This window comes from Barbatula barbatula, assembly GCF_947034865.1.
Source record: "Barbatula barbatula genome assembly, chromosome: 24".
Taxonomy (NCBI): Eukaryota; Metazoa; Chordata; class Actinopteri; order Cypriniformes; family Nemacheilidae; genus Barbatula; species Barbatula barbatula.
In genome coordinates, this window is record NC_136787.1 from 6,304,990 (window position 1) to 6,325,173 (window position 20,184).

Sequence of the window (20,184 nt, forward strand, 5' to 3'; positions counted from 1 at the left end):
GATCGCTGTTTTTAATGCTACGTGCAGGGCTCATGAATATGAATTAGATCAAGCCTACGTCAGACCGCCGTTTTCCGATGCTCGTGCACGGCTCATGAATATGAATTAGATCAAGCCTACGTCAGATCGCTGTTTTTAATGCTACGTGCAGGGCTCATGAATATGAATTAGATCAAGTCTACGTCAGACCGCCGTTTTCCGATGGTACGTGCACGGCTCATGAATATGAATTAGATCAAGCCTACGTCAGATCGCCGTCTTCCGATGCTACGTGCAAGGCTCATGAATATTAAGAGGACAAGACGTGATCATAGTGGGATTCGTAAATCCGTTGACGGATCGTGGGAGTGTACCTGCCTCCCGAACATGTCGCGCTGTCAGGGAACGCGCTCCCAAATTTCTGGAAATGACATGCGTGATTTTGTGTGATGTCTGGGGAGATGAAAAGACTGGAAAAAGCAAGTTGTGATAACTGCGTGCGATGAAGAATTTGATCTTGACGGCGAAGTGCACATAAACTATGGACGGTTATGATGACACTCGCCTACGGTAAGCACGAGACGCGCGTCTTTTACGCTATTGATGAAATGGAGCACACGTAAGTCGCGTTAGGCGCGCGCTGCTTTTGAGACGTAAAATCCCTTTAATAACGTATTTTAAACTTGTTTTCTTATTCAAACAAACAAACAAACAAACAAACAAACAAACAACATAGACGCAGTTGTATTTCGAATCAGCGTACGTTAAGTTAGTGAGCGAATGTGGAGTGGAATTAAAACCCCGTGTTTTTATTTCACTGTCGAAATGAATGCTTCATCGGGAACAGTTAACACTTTTAAGTGTTGTTTTTCGTAAGACCGCACACTTGCATAGAGTCCGTCCATCTAATGCTTGAGTTCACCTGCACGAGACAAGTTTTAAACGGGTGCGCAAAAGTCACCGAAGTCGCACAAGAACCACGAAGCGCAATTGGCGCTCAAACAGGCTTCCGTGTTTTAAGAACAATTGTCCACAACGACCCGCACTTTTGTCTTACTCGTTTTTTATCACAGCAGTAAGGCTTTATGGTTGCTGGCAAGGACATCGGGGAAAATTTTCAATTTCATTGAGTTCAATAAAAAAGTTTCAGTTTCATGTTTAGGCAGTAACCGTGTTGGCAGACAGCCAGCCAGCACAAAATAATCCATACATGAATGTGTATTCAGTTTGGTTAAAGCAGATGTGCTTCTTAAATTAAAAGTTAATGTCGTAATTGACAGAAATTACTTTTTTTATAACTTAATACTTAAAGGCCCTGTTTCACTGCTTAGTGTTTTAGTTTTAGTTTGACCTCTATTGTCATTGCATGGTATACAACGAAGTTTCACATCTCTCATAGAAAAACAAACAAAATAAATAATTTAAGAACAATAAAAACAATAAAAATAGCTTAAAGCGTCTTGTGCATGTTGTTTAAACAATATTGCATACATGTCCGCTGTGAGTTATTAAAGCAGCTGTGGGAGGACAGAGGCACTTCAGTTAAAAAAACAAAAAACTATTGGGTAAAAACTATTTCTAAATCTGGAAGTGCGAGTCTTTAAAGCTCTGTAACGTCTTCCCGATGGCAGTAGTGCAAACAGATCACGAGAGGGATGAGTACAGTCCTTAATGATATAAGATAATGATATAAGCTTGTCTTGGTAACATTAGGATAGATACATTAGATAAAACATTACTTGTGTGCATCTTGAGACAAAACAATGGCACTGACGTATTTAAATAAACTTAGATACGTCGGTTATATGAGGTAACAAGGACACATTTCCTATTTTTACAGTAAACAGCAGCCTTTTCTTATCTGTTATGCACAATTGTGTAGCAGTTGAACTTGAAAGCGCATACACAATACACTCTCACTAAAGAACTCAAAATGCCTTTTCTAATAATCTATGACTTAAGTCTCTATAACTTATAGCATTACAATTCTTGCAGTTTTCCAATGTATAATATCCATAAGTATGTGTAGCTGTTGGTCGGAGCAAAGCGTGTAGGAAGGAAAGGGGGTGACGGGGAACTGGATGTTCCAACACTGGGGTCACAGTCTTACAGAAAGGCACTTAAAGAGCCAATCACAGGCAGCCTTTGAAACCCCCGTCTCACTACACACATGCACTCACACTTGCACCCGTTACACCCGCAGCATTCCTACGGTTCAGATTGTGGGTCTGTTGATATGTTGGAGCAAGTGCTTTCTGTGAAACCCAAGAGACACGCAGTGACCCCTGGTAGCCGTGCCAGGTGCAAGGTGTCAAGTTAATGTCCTGGGTTGATTTTTGGCTTTGTATAGTTATGTGTCATAAACGTTATTGAAATATTGAAATGTCATTCACATGCAAACTTACCGCATGTGATTTCATAATGCAGATTGACAGTAAATCTTTTTTATAGGGTTAATAATAGTTACAGTATACAAACAGGTTTCCTGTCTGACTCATTTACGGTGGCAAGACAGCGAACATTGATTTCCTGATCTTATTTGTGCTGCACATTTGAACGGCACCTTCGAATGATTCGTAACCCCACAATTTTCATCAGTGTCGTAACATACATGTAATCACATTGCAACACTATGTTTGTGTTACTACAAAAGTTTACTATGTATGTGATCTGTGTAACACGCTGTTATGATTAAAAACATTAAAAATAGTTCCTATTCACGTCGTTTATTAAAACATATCCGATATCACACGCATGACTCTTGAGGGTGCACGTGCACGTAACAGGATTTCCTAGAGGAGATTCCACCCAGCGTGACCATGAATCACAGGATCACGCCCCCATATACCCCGAACCCCACACCGCAACTATCTTCAGACCCGAGCAAACTTTCCCCGTGAACACGTTTGGTCGCACGCGGCGTTAAATTCAGCATCAGCGTGGAAATATGATTCACGTGAGCAGAACCCGGCCGGTCCGTGTATGTTTTACACGCACGGTCACTTTCATGGTGCGTAATTGCATGACATTTTTACTGTAAGTGTAATGAAATATGTACTTCGGCTTATACTTTATTCTTACCGAGTCTGTGCTGTTAATGCATTGTGCAGTATTTTGCATGCGCTGTGTTTGTATTGTGCATTTAATTTGATATAATAGTGTTTTACTACATAAAAACAGCGTAGTGTAAATCACAAAGTACATTTAAAGTTTACATTTAGTGATTAAAGTCATAGAAGTCTCTTGGTCGAGTTACTAAAAAAACCTTATATCTAATACTAACAGTAAGTGCCATCCTGTGCGAAAATGTTTTTTTTGTAAATGTAGTTTGATGAATGAAATGTGGAGTGTGTGACTCCACTTTCATGAGTCTCTCTCTCTCTCTCTCTCTCTCTCTCTCTCTCTCTTTCTCTCCCTGACAAGTGATTGATTCTTAACAGCAGTTAACAAAGATAACTTTGCATGTCATGGTAGATTTGATGGGAACCGACAGGAACCGAGGGCTTTGGTTAGCAGGTGCTAATACGGCAGTTACATGACAGCTGAGCCTCCAGCCGTTGAAGAATAAATCAATTCTTTCATTGCTATTTAAATGTTTCAACAACAGCTGCGAAAAAATCCCCACAAGATAGTTTCAAATATTTGTATATACTCGTTTTTATGTGTGAAACGTGTTTAATGTGAAACTTAAATGCATCACACTGAAGAAGCCTGTTTGTAAATAACTTATCTTCTCCACTTCCTGTCCCTGCAGGAAGTCGCTGATAAAGAGCGAGACAGGACTGATAAAGAGAAAGAGAGAGAGGGAGGGGTTGAGCGAATGGAGATGAGAGGAAGGGAATGTGTTTATTTCTGGAGCTGGGATGTGACAAAACACAAAATTACATTAGAGAGAAAAACAAACCTTCGGCGAAGAAAGAAATCAGATGTAGTTGAACGGACATGTTTCATGTTGCGGTTTTGTTTCAGATGAGGCATTAACTGTTCTTACGCACATGTTCTTCTCCGCTCCAGGTGTGTTTAAGGCGCTGGGGCGTGGCGGCATGCAATCTACCTGAGCGTGTGGGCTCCACCTGGAGGTGACAGGATGCCGGTGCAGGCGGCACAATGGACTGAGTTTCTATCTTGCCCCATCTGCTACAATGAGTTTGACGGCAGCCAGCACAAGCCCATCAGCCTGGGCTGCTCGCACACCGTCTGCAAGACCTGCCTGCAGAAACTGCACCGCAAGGCCTGTCCTTTTGACCAGATGGCTATTAGCACCGACATCGATGCGCTGCCGGTCAACTGTGCTTTACTGCAGCTGGTGGGGGCGTCGGTGAGTGGGGCACGCTGGGAGATTGACTTTTTCCAATAAACATCCAAATATGGCTGTTGGTTCATGTATATGCTTTGGGTTTTGTAAAGGTTTTGGTGCCGGAGTGCCGTTTAGTTGGTACCTATGCAAATATATACAGGATAAATCTTTGAACTCATAGATGGCAACATCTGTTTTTGCTGCAGGTTCCAAAGCGAGAGATTGTAAATGTGGGCAGTGCTGAAGACACAAGACATTATGAAGTGAGCAGGATGTGTGTAGAGGAGCTGGCACTGTATCTCAAACCCATAAGCGAAGGGAAAGGTGAGTGTGTGAGACATACGTGAGTCACACAGGTGCATCATTGCTCTGATGTGATGAGCAACATCACTGGTGAAGCTGCTTCATTGTTCGGGTTTGTGGCTGCGTGAGCTCGGGTTGGAGGAGCGCAAACATTTCCTGTTGTTCTAAGTGTTTATGTGCGGGCAAGCTTGTTTGATTTGTTTGTGGCTGCAGATTTGTGCGTCAAACAAAAACACTTGAAGGTCACTTCTGAAACCAAGATTCAAACTATGCAGATGCTCTATTAAAGGGATAGTTCACGCCACAATTCTCTCATCATTTACTCACCCTTGTTTCTTTTTTTGGCAAAACACAAAAGAAGGTATTTGGAAAAATGTAACCGACGGCGGCACCCATTGACATTTTGTGTGCCAACAATAGATGTGAATGGGTACTGCCGGTGTTCGCTTACCAACATTTTTGAAGAAAGAAAGTCATACAGGTTTGAAAGGACAAGAGGTCGAGTAAATAATGACAAATTAAATGATCGTTTTTAGTAAATCCGCCCTACACGTTTACAATAAGCGCTAATGTTACAATGCTAAATAAAGCTCAAAGCAAGTGCACATTAAAACAGGCTATGCATTTTGAAATCATACATTATTACACACCTCAAATGGTTGTATTTTTCGGTGAATCTCATTTCTCGCTGTGGTGACCATTAACCACAAGAGGCCTCTTTGTAGGCCGATATAATGCTTGTTTTGCATGGGCAGTAAACCTTCAGGCCAATCATGTTCCTGCTCCTGTTAAAGGAAAATACTTGAGGAATCAATTGCCTGTTTTATAGGAGTAACAATAAAAGTTTCCCTTCACAGCAGACTAGCGGGAAGAAAAAGGTCCTCATTGATGAGCTCTGAGTTTATAACAGCTCTTCTGCTATTATGTAGTCATAAGACTTATGGGATTTTTACCCTCAGGGTATTTATCAAATCGTGGAAACATTAATAAACCAAGATTTGTAAAACCAAGTCGATTAGGATCGCCTGAGAGTCTGTCATCCCAGAACTCGGATGATTCACTTTTTCTATATAATACTTTACTTAGAAAAGATCAAGCACAAATTAAATCGACAAAATACAAAAAACTATTTTACACTATCAAACACCACTGCGTATTTCTCAATGCGTACATGTCTTGTTAAAATAAGTCAGAAGTCAAGAAATATATTGAAGTAAAATATAAAATGACTTTATATTATATTGTAAGTATGAATATATTTAGATACGGTATATGACGTCTTTTTTGTTGTAAGGGCCCCCTTTGTGTGGAGAGCATCGCTTTGCGGGCCCCCAAATAAGGAATTATAATCTTAAACTTAAACCAAAAACATATTCAGTTATACAACATTGCAACCTCAATTCTTATTTTTCTGATGTTTGATCGTCGTAACTTTTGTCATGTTTTGTTTGGAGTTCAATAAGCATTATTTCATTTCAAACGTGTTTTATAAATACATTTGGATTGGTTAAGTATTAGACCTTTTTAAGAAAGTATGCTTCTGGCATAATTCTGGCTTTCATCAGTTAGTTTGGCACATTAATGGTAATTTGACTTTAGCACCAATAAAGTACTTTTGGTATATTCGTGTTTCTTTGGACATCTACCACAATAATATCATGTTTTTAGACATGTACCTTTGTAGTCATTTTTGAAATGATACAATGTAAATGCCACTGTACTGTGTATGAATATGGTGCTGGAATAATGGTTGAAGAAGCCTTTTTACATAAACTACAGTGCCATTTTGCGTATTGTAGCCAGCTGGATTCATACAGTCTGCTGTTCTTAATGTTGGCATAAATGTATTAAACCAGGGCTTTCCAAACCTTTTCGTTCCTGGAACCACCTAGAAAGGTAAAGTCTTTCTCAAGACCCACGTTAAACATCGCACCTTCTTGTTTAGGTTTTATTATCAAGGTCATTGTGTTATTGAAATAGAAGTGTGTAATGGCAACACAAAATAACATTACGGAACGTATCAAAAGCACTTTCTAGTCATAAACTAAACTAATCTACACTGTTTCTATGTCATTCACAAACTTATAGCATGGATTGAAAACCCTTGTACTAAATGACTGACGTACCTCTGGCACACAGGTGTTGTCGCGCTCAGTCAGAGCGTTCTCAGTAGACCCATGCAGAGGAAGCTGGTGACTCTTGTGAACTGTCAGCTGGTTGAGGAGGAGGGGCGCATGCGGGCGATTCGGGCGTGCAGATCTCTGGGTGAGCGCACAGTCACAGAACTCATCCTACAGCACCAGAACCCACAGCAGCTCTCTGCCAACCTGTGGGCTGCTGTGCGGGCACGCGGCTGTCAATTCCTCGGACCTGGTGAGTCTTGCTCGAATTCCATTATAACTTGATGAGGACGCTCAAATGTGTTCGGTTGTCATCGACGGCATATTTTTCATCTGGTCTGATGTTGAGTTTTGCCGTCTGAGAACATTCTACATAATTTCATTCCTCACCAATGGCATATTAGTCTCAGACTACTGTCTGTGTATTTTTCTCTGTATATTTCGCAGCCATGCAGGAAGACGCTTTGAAGCTTGTGCTGCTGGCCCTCGAGGACGGCTCGGCTCTGTCACGGAAGGTTCTGGTTCTGTTCGTGGTGCAAAAACTGGAAGCGCGGTTCCCTCAGGCCTCAAAGACCAGCATCGGTCATGTAGTTCAGCTGCTGTACCGCGCCTCTTGCTTTAAGGTACATACACATACATGGGGTTGATTTCAAATTGTTAGATGATATATGAAAGTCACACGTGGAAAGTTTTGTATCGTTTCATTTGGCTTTTTTAAAATAATATAAATAATATATATATGGTCTGGAAATGGAGTCCACCTGGCCAAAAGCCTCAATAGTTAAAGAAACAACCATACTATCAATAATATGAATCAATCATACTGAACCAACATTACTCCACACATGGGTTTACTACGTATCTTGTGTTTGTTTGTCTTTTAGTCACTTTGACACATTATGCTAAGATTAATTCTTATCACGTCGTGAACAAGAAACAATGTTCGTTTTTTACAATGTGCAGCATTTATCTTTTGTCATTCTGTTGTGGTTTTCATTTAAGGAACGACAAACTATACAGGACGAAAAGATTGAATCTTGCGTCCCGACACCCCACATTGTTTACGGATCACTACCACACCCTACAACATTAAATGTGAATTTGTGTAAAGGAGGCATTATGGTTTCTGTTGGGTTGTGTAATTTGCAGTATCAGCTTTCTGTTTGTGGATACAGTGGTTTTTAGTCCAAGTCAATTTACAGTTCATTTACAGTAGGCATGGCCTCTCTGGATCAGCATGGGGCAAGGGCTTTTAGTCAAGGGCACAATGTTAAAAAGCTATTTTAATCCGAGCATCCGTTTTTCAGGGATTTGAACCTAATACTGTATCTGATATTAGCCAGGAAAAGCACGACTGACCTAGTTCACCTCAAAATCATCATGTCCATAGCTTTATGTCATGCTCGACCTGCATTGTCTTCTTTATTTTGCAGAACACAAAATAAGAAACGTTGATCAATTGAGCCACTCTATTTGTAGCGTGAGCCAGGTGTGCCATCATTAAATGGAAAGTTCATCCCTCATGTCAAACAAAACCTGTTCGACTTTACTTCACCTGCAGAACACAAAAGAAGATATTTTGAACACAAAAACAACAACGTTGGCCCCCATTGACTTCCATATTATTGACACAAATTGTATTTCATTTTTCAGACATTTTTCAAAATACATAAAAGTAAAGTCATTTACAGAATTGGAATGAAACCTGGCGAATAAATGATGACAAAATGGTTATTTTTGTGAAAACTATGGCAGCATCTTCATGCATCTCTCGCCACAGGTGACCAAACGTGATGAAGACTCCTCCCTCATGCAGCTGAAGGAGGAGTTTCGCACTTACGAGGCTCTTCGTCGCGAACACGATGCGCAGATCGTTCACATCGCCATGGAAGCGGGTCTGCGTATCTCACCCGAGCAGTGGTCCTCTCTGCTGTACGGAGACCTCTTGCACAAATCCCATATGCAGTCAATCATAGACAAGGTACAATGTCTCATATAGTCTATACTAGACACTACCGAGCGTCCCCCATCGTGTAAATGCTTCATAGGTGCATAGGTGTACATTTTGACCGATAACTGATACTTCTTTGACATTGGAAGCCGATAACCAATATATTGACTGATATTCAGCAACTAAATATTAATATACATTTTCCAAGCCTGAAACTAAATGCAAAAAGTGTTTTTTAACCGTGAGCACCTGAAATTGTTATCATAATTTATCTGCTTTAATAATCGGCCGATAACTTTTTTGCCGTTTATCGGACGATACCGATATGGCTGACATCGTATCTATCGTCATATCTATCGTGCACCCCTAGTTACAGCTGTCTGGAATAACCTGAAGTCAAGACTTGTGCTAAAAATCTGAACGCATTTGTCCTCTGTCACAGCTCCAGTCTCCAGAATCCTTTGCGAAGAGTGTGCAGGAGATCACTATAATCCTGCAGAGAACAGGAGACCCAGCCAACCTCAACAGCCTCAGAGCTCCTCTGGAGCTGCTCGCCGCCATCGACCACAACCCTGGTGAGAACGTATAGAGGAAGTGTGAATGCTATCAGATTAGAAACTGGAAAATGCAAATGTTGCTGCTAGGATGTTATTGGGTGTTGTGGGTCGATTGTCCATATTGGCTGGTTCTGAAAGGTTTGTAGCGTGTTGTGGTAGGGTGTTTCCTCTGTAACATATTTTGAAGAACGTTGGTAACCAAACAACTTAGTCCCCATTGACCTCCATTGTATGGATACAAAACAACTGAGACATTTCTCGGTTTATCTTCTTTTGTGTCCCACATACTGTATGAAAGACTCATGCGGGTTTCAATGGACAACAGAATGAATAAATAATGATCAACATTTTTGTTTTCAGGCATCCCATCAAGCGTGAGCAGAAATATGCTTTTCTCAGCAACCACCTCTTATAAATAACATTTGTGTGTGTGTTTGTACTGTAGATGAGGCTGCTCCGTCCTGGGGGGAACTGGAAAGTGTGTTATTGGCCGTGAAGGTGATTGTCCACGGGCTGGTGGAATTCATCCAAAACTTCAGCAAAAAGAGCCACGAAAGCTCTCAGGTACAGCCCGGGCACTCGCGAAAATGTTCATGTGTCAGATCTCCTGAATACATTCTATTCATATTACTGTTGAGCTAATATTTGTCGTCCATGTCTTTGTACAGGCTCAACCAAACAGCAAGTACAAGACCAGTATGTGCAGAGACTTACGGCAGCAGGGCGGGTGTCCGAGAGGAGCCAGTTGCACTTTCGCTCACACACAAGAGGAACTGGAGAAGTGAGAACATCCCGCAATATTAACTCAGCCACGTTTGCATGTAGTGTTATTGTCATGGGTTGTGCCTTCTACCCAAAATGCATTGCTACATTGTGAGATAATTATGTACATTTTCGATTGCTCGTGAAAGCAGCAATTCATCAAATGATTTTAACTGGAATTACATTTAGTGTGCTCAAGTGCACTCTGTACAGTATTATGGCACATACTGTATACAGTAAGTTAAAGGGCAAGCAAGGCTATGTCAGCTAAGGGGTGAAAAAAATTGAACAAATCAAAATGTATTATTATTTATTAACAAATTAAACGTTTAATTAAACTCTTAACCAACTAATTAACAAAGCTAGTAATGGACCTGGACCCCTGCTTCTTATAAAGTTCTAAAGACAGACGTGATAACATATGGTTGATTTTGCATAGTTCCTTCTACTATTTAATAGAACGAATATTGATTGAGTTATTTTTATTGTCTCTTACAAAAAATCTAAATGCAGATCCTGATGACTTTCTTCTGCAGAACACAAAACAAGATATTGTTGGTAAGCAAAAACCGTTGGTCCCCATTGACTTCTATTGTGTGGACAGAAAACCAATGCAGGTCAATGGCGACCAACAGTTTTATTTTTAGAAAAAAAGAGTCATACTGGTTCCAAATGACATGAGGGCGAGTAAATAATGAACTCATTTTCATTATGAAGGTGAACAATTCCTTTAAAACCGTGGTTCCATTACTACCCCAAAGCAGATCTTGACTCATAAAGCTTCTTCAAAGTTTGCTGGATTGCAGCAGCCTGTTGCTTTGTCCACAACCAATGCACAAGATCAAAAATACTAAATTCAGCATGTTGACTTTGTGTTTACAGTTATGTAATTTCCATAATTCATGTAGCCAACTGGGCACACAAAAAACTGCCAGCGTGCGCATGCCAACAAACTTTCAGTGGGTGCAATGCATTTTTAGTGAATTACCCCCACACTCATACTCACTCACACTTACGTTATAATAACCACACTCAGTCTTTCTCATACTGTAATGCACACCCTGACACACATGAACCTTGTTCTTTCTTATTCTGGTTTACCCACAATTACATCAATACGTACTACAGAACAGGATCAGACTCCAGTAACCCCATTTCTTCCCTGTCTCACGTGATCTCTCTTTCTACCGCAGGTACAGAATAAGAAATAGGAAAGCCAGTGGGGCGTTGAGACCCTTTCTCCCAGTTTCAACAGTAATGCCCAAAGGGGTAACTCCAGGGTCAGAAGTGGGCACGGGTGAGCTGAAGAACTATGAGACAGAAGGGACGTCAGGAGAATCATCTCCCACTCAGCTCATCCCTAGAGGAGGAGACAACCAAGACGAAATGCTCTTCAATGGACTGCCTACTACCAGGCAAGAAAAGTAAGAGTTTTGTTTTAATGTGCTTGGATGACAGAATTTGTTGGAAATGGCGTTAGCTGACAGTTTGAACGTTTGTCTCAGCCGCAGACAGTCTTCTGTGATGGCTGTAGAGGATTACTGTGGTCCTCATGAACACAGGTCTGTTCTCGCGAGACCTCATCATGAGCTTTACCACTCTCAGGACGTGAGACCACTGTATGACCTCCCACCGTTCCACCAGAATCCCAGTGAGTGACTTATTTTGTTTGTACAGAGAGTATAAGTAGGACTAGGACCACACGAGTGCGATCATTTTGTTCATTTATCTTTAAGTTGTAGCTACAATGTCATTTCATGGAACGATGACAAAGCAGGCATGGTTACAGTGCTCTTTTGGTATCCATAATCCTAATAGTTTTTCATTTCGTATTAATTGAGCTGTAGATATTATATCTAGATTGCATCCATTCCGTTTACCTTTTCTCCGCATTTCTTCCACAGTTCCTCCTCACAAGTCATGTAGCACGCGTTTCCCTCGTTCCAACAACGTAGCCGATTCCACGTTACCACCTTCAGTGGGTTCCCTGTACCCGGATCACAACCTCTCAATCTCCCGTCCAGACAGATTAGGCCCCGCCCCTATTGGTCCTTCCTGTCCTTACTCTGTGTCCCACCCGCACGGCATGTACACGCCCGTCTACGACAGCAGACGCGGGTGGAGACCGCCGCTGTATCCCAGGGAGGGAGGCCGGAGCAACTCGCTCCCTCCGGAAGTTTTCCATTCCTCGGTCTACCAGCCGCCAATCCGGGAGCGCTACAACTCGCTGGACAACCCCTACTGCAGCACAATGGATCAGCGGGCAGCGATGCACAGGGCAAGTGTCATTCATGTCTTTTTAGAAATAGTCCTAGTAATGGCGGCATTAAAATTTGTTTGCGATGTAACAACTTTTTAAAAGACGTAGCTTTTTTGCTAATGCAATATGAATTTCGACAATTCAAAACGATTCTGATACCCGTATTTGTCATTTGCTGATCATGTTTTTAAAGAGAAAAGATCAAAACACATGCATTATAAGCAAGTATGTTAAAAATCAGTGTTTAAAACTTCCCAGATTCTGAACCATAAATGTATTATAAGGATTTATTCAATTTGAGCCATTGATTTGCCGGGAAAGGTCAGTTTGACGTTATTTGACGTACATGCACGTAATTACGTAAAGTACCCTGGGATTGTGATGGTACTGAGGCAAAAGTTACGTATTGCAGATTGAAGACATACTTCCTATTTGTTTGCTGCCTCATCAAATAATTTGCGTTAAACATGCGCTGAATCCATTTAACATTAAACAGTCCAATATTAAAAGAGACACCATGTAATTAAATTAATAATGAATGAAAATCAGTTTTTTTCATGATGGATGGGTTTATATTGATCAAAAATCAACCGACAAACGTTGGCGGCCAATACTTTGGTGCATTTCCAGTGAGAACTGTTTGGCGCTACTGGTGGTGTGAAAATTGCATTTCACCTTTAAATCTTAAATAGCTCATGAAGCTGTTTTTTATTAGTATGAGAACGAAATATCTATATCTCATATTCTGTCTCTTTGCGTAGGACTCTCGTGTTCCGCTCGGGTATGAGGAACTGTATCGCCACAAACAGGAACAGTGGGCACATCACCACGGCAACATGATCAGACCTTCCCAATCATCTCCTGTTTTCACTGTGGACTTGTGCCCAGAGGTACGACCCAATAACGTGAAAGTGTGTGTCAAGGGAGAGCTTCGTCACGTGGATGCGTCGTGCCGGGGTGGCGTCAAATCAAATTTGTTATATTTCCGAGTAATAACTTTGGCACGTCGACCCCTTCTGAGGAGTGTGAAGCTAATTTATAAGTGGGACTGTTGCTCAGCAACTGTAATAAATCCAAAGCAGATCAAGAGATGCTGCTCTGAAATCTCGTGCATGTACGACGCTTTGAAACGCCTAACCTTGCAAAAAAAGATTCGGCAGAAAAGAGGCTGAGTCACTACATTGTTTCTTTCCACCCCCATTTTTGAAAAACTGCCGGCCTGTTGCACACTGGTGGGCATGAGATAAAATGTTGTCCTCTTTCTCCTTTAGAATCCTGAGGGTGTGGGTGGTGGGTGTACGACTTGTAAGTGTCACGGTGAAGAAAAGAGTCTTGCCCACTACTCTCCCTGGTCTTGCTGCACCATCGGCCCTTTTGAGTCAGAGACCCACCATTTGTCAACCCACTCCTGTTCCAAACAGCCAGTAAGTGGAGCCACTTCAGATCACATTCACACTAATTCAATCTTAAATTTACATTTTCTGTTTTTATGGTTCAAACTAATTCACAATGGCATGTTCGTAGGAAGGGGAGAGCGGATGCAAACAATGGCTTCACATGTTAGAGCCTTACAGGAGACTGAAAGATGAAGATCCCATCATTCCTTTCGGAAAGGGGCCCATCATTTCCAAATGGGGAGCCATTTCTCGAGCCTCTCGCATTGGCTATCACACCACGGACCCGATCCAAGCCACCGCCTCACAGGGAAGCGTCGGTACAACATCAGTCAATTTCAGAGGTTAGTATCTGCATCTGCGCTCGACTAAGAAATTGACAGAGTGAATGCATGTTATAACTGCAATTGAAGCAAGGAATCCAGGATCCGAAGGTCTTTTTACTAGGCCTTGTGTGATACGGAGGAAAAGTGTGATAAGCAACAAACTGGTTGGAAAATGGTGACATGCAAGCTATAAAAACAAGATTAATGTGTCATGTTGAATTTATTTTCAAGTAGCTTTGAAGGCCGAAAATGTCATTCATATTTGCGTTTTGCACGGTTAAAGAAAGCCTCAGTCAAAATGTAGTTTTAAAGAGACATACTGTAAAACTATTATCTTGCATTAATGGGAATCAATTGAAAATATAAATAATTGTCAGGCTAATTCAAAATTTACGATTTTCAATCGTTTGAATTCATTTTAAAGTCATGAATATTGACAAACAAAATGATATGTTATTTCCCCACATTGACTTTGACAAACAAAACAAGATCAAATATGAATCATTTTTTTTAACAAAATATTTTTTCTTATGCCTTAAATGAAGTTAAAAGTTATTGTACCTTGAGCTTTAACCTGTTTTCTCAAAACCTCCAGACAGTTGCACCACCTAGACATTTTTTACTAGTATCACAAAAATATCTCTATTTTAAAATTTCAAATCAAATGTTAAAGTGTTTTTTGTGAATTTGTTTTTGATGTATTTTTGAAAATGTAATAGATTATTGACCCAAAAGCTAATTATTAGATAAACAGGGCATTAACATTTTCCATTTTCAAATGCCCTCTTAGGCCATATTTCTTCTTTAAGTTGCCAACCATGATCCACATATTTAACCAGCATGTCAGGATAAAAAAACGTCATTTAAAAGCTCAAATATTTTGCAAACTTAGTTGTTATTTCTGTGTCGCAAAGTTAAATCGCCAGTGTAACAAATGGTCAAATGAACACTCACAGTGATATAATCCACACTCTCAATGTGTGGATTATATATACACTGTGAGAGTTAATTCGACCCTTTTTAACACTGGCAATTTTGCTGTGTGGAGCACCATATTCTTTGGTTTTTATGAAGCATGTTCTCTTTACAGACTACGGCTCTCATATCGGTCACAGTGACCTCAGATGGGGCCCACGCGGATCTGATTCCACCAGTCACCCCAGCTTTCTAGAGAGGTTAGAGTTTCAACTAAAAATCTCAGAACGCAGAGATGTCACTTATTTCTCATGGCCCCGTTACACGTTCATTTATCATGTATTGCATGTATAGTTCATTAGTGATTGTATACAGGTACATATACGATTTTGCAGATTTTTGGAAACATAGTCTTCATGTTTCCTCCTGTTGACCCCCCCTTTCTGCTGTTGTCGCGTTGTTGTCCTCTCTACATTCTAAAAGCAGCCGGAAAATAGCTCCTCGTTTGTATTTAGAAAGCTGTAGACATTGTACAATAGGTACAATCCACAGCAGGGACCATCTCTTTGATACATACTGTAAGAATTATATATACAGACACAGAAAAAATAAGAGATCATTCCAGATTTGAAGATGTATTGTGTCCATTCCAGTCCAGTGTCTGAGCAATTTCAACAAAACCAAACCTCAGGAGTGACAAAGTCATCCAACAGCAATGTGAAAGACTGACAGCAATGCAAGACACATTAATCTTATTTAGGTTATCGCATAAAAAATGCAAATTGTTTACAAATATTACTGATATATTGCTTAAAAGTGAATATTTGCGGTCTGAAAAAGTACAGAGCATCTTTTTTTGTAATTGTGACCTGTTTTCTACAATTTTACTTAAACATATACCTATAAATAGTCATAATAATTTTGAAACGGTCTCTTAAGTTTTTCTGTGGCTGTATATCTCATATAACTGGCTAACTAGTAATTTATAGTGATGTGATAAATAATCCAAAAGAATGCAATAATATTTGCTTTTAATATACAACGAACAATAATATAAAGAAAATACATTTGACATGAAAAGATTTTCTGTGGTATTGAAAATTATGCATTTTTAAACTTAAAGTTATTGTCAATTATAGTTATCGTGTAAACGGGCCTAAAGACATTTCTCTAATATGCACATACCAGTGATGTTTCGATGATGATGCTCATAGGTCAGATTATGAATGGGAGAACACGTTTCTCTCGCCTGATTTTGAGTTTCTAGTCTGAGAACATCAAAAAACAGAGCTACAGTCAGTTGTGTCCGTAGGTCGAGATTGACTCAGAGCGCGCGTGTGTGTGTTCTGTGGATTTACAGCGAACATCTGCCAGCGTCGGGTCTGCACGTCAGACGTGATTCCTTCAGCAGCGGGTCAAAGCGAGACTCCGATCTGCTGGGGAAAGATGGGGCAGACAGCGAGCCGGACAGAGACATCGAGTTAGAGCTGTCTGCTCTGGATATGAAGGATATTGAGACACATGACTGTAAACCTGAGGTAGGAACTCCGAAGCCTGGTCTGTTAAATTGCATTTAGGTTTGGGGTTGTTAAGCGTTGTCTTGTGTTGTCTAAAGGAGGCTCTTTACACACAGAGTCGCTCACAGAAGAGTCATCTCTCTACGGCTTTCGGTGAACCGGCGGCCGGTTCCCAGCTGCCGGACAGAATGGACGCCCATTTTATGAAGAAGATGGCATTCAGGTTAGTAACAGGGATTATCATGGCATAGGCTACTTCAATCAAAATGGTAAAATATTAAATAAACAATTTGTATGGATTTTGACTGCCAAAACATTTAAAGTCCCAATGAAAAAAAATCACAATGCCTATTTTTTCATGAAATACTGCAGCGTTTATTGTAAAGAGTTTATCAATGTGGGTCATTCTCTTTTTTAAAATTGTGTTAAAATCTGAAAATGCACTTCCTTTCTGTAATGACTATCCATCTTAAATGACGTATGTTAGACGGCTTGGGCGGAGCATCCGTTAACTCCTCCCCTTCAACTGTCAGTCTGCTGCCAGTTCCATTTTAAAGTGCAACGGCTGTTTTATACATCCCATCAAATCGCAGAGAAAGACGAAAGCCACGCCCACTGTTTTCTCATTCGAAATTCCAATTTCACTCGTAAATGCGTCAAAATATGTAAGTAAAAACGATCGCGACTTCCCGTTCACCGGGACTTTAATGTATGAAGGTTCTGACTATGTAACTTTTATTTAGTAATATTTATTTGCATTTTATATTTTGCGTTTAAAACAACCTACCAGAAAATAATTATGCCCATATTCTTGTTGCGACTTGAGACTTTTTATTTTAAGCTGTATTGTCTTGTGGCGGCTCACAGGAAGACCTTCTCTCCTGGAGGTTTTACTATGGGGAAGATACCAATGCGCTCGCCCAGGCCCGGAGGCCCACCACGACCCAGTCCGGGACCCGAGGTGCTGCTTAACGGGAACTAAAGGGGCCGGACACAACACCCCTCATGTTCCAATTCCACAAGGTCATGCCAAGAATCCACCATACTCCTTAGGTAGAAGGTAGAGTTGTCCTTATAGGAGTCAAACGAGGCGGCGAGACGCAGCCGGGAGCCTTCTGTAGTTACGTGTTCTCTTCATAAGAGCTAGCTATGCCCTCTAATTGTAATCACTTGACATCTATTCCCAGTTTGTTTGTTGTTTTGAATCACCGCCTGTGGATGAATGTTCACGTTGACTCACACACTCCACCTCAGGTAACTGTTGATGTCAGCCAATCAAAACTCACCCCAAGCTAGGAACCAGTTACCCGCATCCAATAACTCTGTGCAGAGGTTCTTGCCAGCTGAATAAATCAAAATCTGCTGTAAAATGATCATATAATGGGGGATCTATAGATATATCAATGTTTACATTATAGAGTCAAATACATGTCAAGAATAACCAAGGTGCTCGGGAATTCACATTACTTGCTTTATTACTGCCGTGTTGGCCGCTGAAATGTGCATGAAATGTTTGTTGGGCGTCATTGTTGGAAACAATCATTCATTATTGTTTAAATGTACCTGTGTATCACGTGTTATACACATTTCATAGGCAATCGTTATTTCCTTAAAGGAATAGTTCACACAAAAATTGTAATTACCACACGCAATGGAAGTAAAAGAGTACTGGGGTCACTCTGCTCAAGATCTCTAGACATGTTGTGCCATTGGACATTGTTGGTGGTCATCGATGAGGCACCATTGACTTTTGACAATATTGCCAAAAAATCAGATGAGAGAGAACGTTTTATTTTCCACGTTAATTTAGTCTCTTTCATATTTTGTTCAGATTTTTTGGTGTGCTGTTCCTTTAATAGATATAAAAAGCACAAGAGTTTCACAGCTGTTATGAAAACAGTGTCATTTTGCTCAAAGATGAAATACACGTACAGATATTCAGTGTGTTTAAACATAGAATACCGTTTCTCTTTAATGTTTTGCGCTTCACTTCTGGATTTTTGCTTGTAGTGGACAAAAAAGTAACGTCAGTTTTCATTGCTTTCCTTTGAAAATTTCAGCAGACTGAGTTCTAGTTATGGTTCAGAACTAGCGTTTAGCCTTATTTATTGGAAAACATTTCTAACTTCCATGAAGTTGCTATCAAAATGTTGTGCATCCGTTTATTTGGTCAAGATCCTATCCACAGTATCAACACACGAGTTTCAGGATGAGTTCATATCTGATAGACAATTCAGAAACATCTGACTTCCATAATAAGAATTAGATTTGTGCAATGAAACGTTTTTCTAAGAGAGCTGAGAATGTGTAAAGAGATGATACGTTTGATGCCATCGCATATTAAACACTCGCTGATTTAAATATCATTTATTTTTCCATCAATCGTTTATGATGGGACGGTTTTTGCTCTATAAAACCGGTAACTGGTTTCTCATTTGTTAAATCTTTTGCCTGGACCAGTATCTGTAATATGTTTATGCAGTGTATGTGTACGAATGAGCAAACGTACGTCTTGGTTGAGTATGAACAGAATGCATTATCACTTAAGACTGTTAAATTCTGTGCTATTATAGAAAATGTAGTATTTGGAAGTATTTTTTTCTGGTCTTGGCTTAAGCAATCTTATTAAATCTCAATTTGCCACCTGTAGTCGAAATGACAGCAAAACCATATTAGTGTAAATCTCAACTCGTAAAACACAGTGTTCAGCTCATGCTTCATCAATGAAGAACTTTCAATCCAACAGTTTTTCTCTTTTAAGTTCGTTTTCATAGTTTTAATGAAACTGGGTTGCTAGTTATACAATTAGATGTCAAATTGCCTTTACAATGGCGTTTTACTTTTTAATCACCCAATGCAATGCAACAACGCCTTATTAGTACGTGTTTTACGAGTGTCTGTCAGCCTAGCTTAGCTCTGTATGATGCACGCTGCCTTTGGCAAAGCCATTGTTTGGCAAAGGAGGTATGATTGTGTAGCTGTGTCACACAACACCCCAGCGCTGTGAGTGTCTTGCACTTGTGGCTGTATCTTGCATCCTACACACTTCTTATTGCACTCACTGTCTGCTCTTATGGATTAATGTCAGGATTATGATTGTTATTTTACATCATAGTTGTATCGTTTTTTTCCCTTGGAAATGTCGATTTTGTTTGCATCTAAATTTTAAAAATTTGCTTCGATGTTACAATGGGGCAGGACATTTTTGGTTGTGATGAGCTGCTTGTCTGTGCGCAACCGCCAAAACAAATGATGTGTTGGATATTTTTACGTCTGTATTAGACATTTTACTTGCAAATCTATTGTTCGATTCAATTGTAAATGAATACGAGATGGGCATCCTTCCTTTTTTATAGCCAGGGCCATCATTAGATGGACATACTGCACATTTTTATGATATATAATCAGCTATATTAAAATATATAAGGCTATTTATGGTCAAAGAGAGAGATTTTTAAATTTAGGAATATCTTTTGATGAAATTATTGAAATTATTTATATCACTTTTCTTTTAAAATACCACTAGGCAAAGGTTTTCCTTGTGGCAAGGCAAGAAAGACTAAATATAGAAATGTAGCCAATGCACTGTTTTTGGTTGTTTGTTATTGCTCTTGTATCTTGGCTCCGATATGTAGGGCAAGCTTGTGAGATGAAGTTAAAGGTCATGACACATAGCTGCATGGCAAGAAAATAAACACAGTTACATCATCTCAAGTGTTTGTGTCTTTCTTTCCCTGAGGATGCAGTTTTGTGAGTGAGCACGACATCTGCCGGTCAACTGCGGTACTGCGGCAGGTGTATTT

The 20,184-nt window shown here is 40.2% G+C and overlaps 1 protein-coding gene across 2 annotated transcripts; it reads left to right on the top strand.

Annotated features, from left to right (window-relative positions):
* Positions 1-310: 310 nt before the first annotated feature.
* Positions 311-20,089, top strand: rc3h2 (ring finger and CCCH-type domains 2). 2 transcript variants are annotated; one of them, XM_079449428.1, is made up of 19 exons: positions 311-549; positions 3,994-4,297; positions 4,483-4,600; positions 6,719-6,952; positions 7,147-7,322; positions 8,480-8,680; positions 9,093-9,225; positions 9,653-9,771; positions 9,876-9,988; positions 11,163-11,393; positions 11,475-11,620; positions 11,874-12,247; positions 12,991-13,119; positions 13,501-13,653; positions 13,754-13,967; positions 15,040-15,124; positions 16,225-16,402; positions 16,480-16,604; positions 17,249-20,089. In XM_079449428.1, exons 2-19 carry the CDS (start codon positions 4,067-4,069, stop codon positions 17,361-17,363), a joined length of 3,075 nt encoding a protein of 1,024 aa, XP_079305554.1. In that variant the 5' UTR covers positions 311-549; positions 3,994-4,066; the 3' UTR covers positions 17,364-20,089. The 2 variants fall into 2 exon arrangements, with proteins under 2 accessions (XP_079305554.1, XP_079305555.1); XM_079449429.1 differs by having other exon boundaries at positions 16,498-16,604.
* Positions 20,090-20,184: the final 95 nt, after the last annotated feature.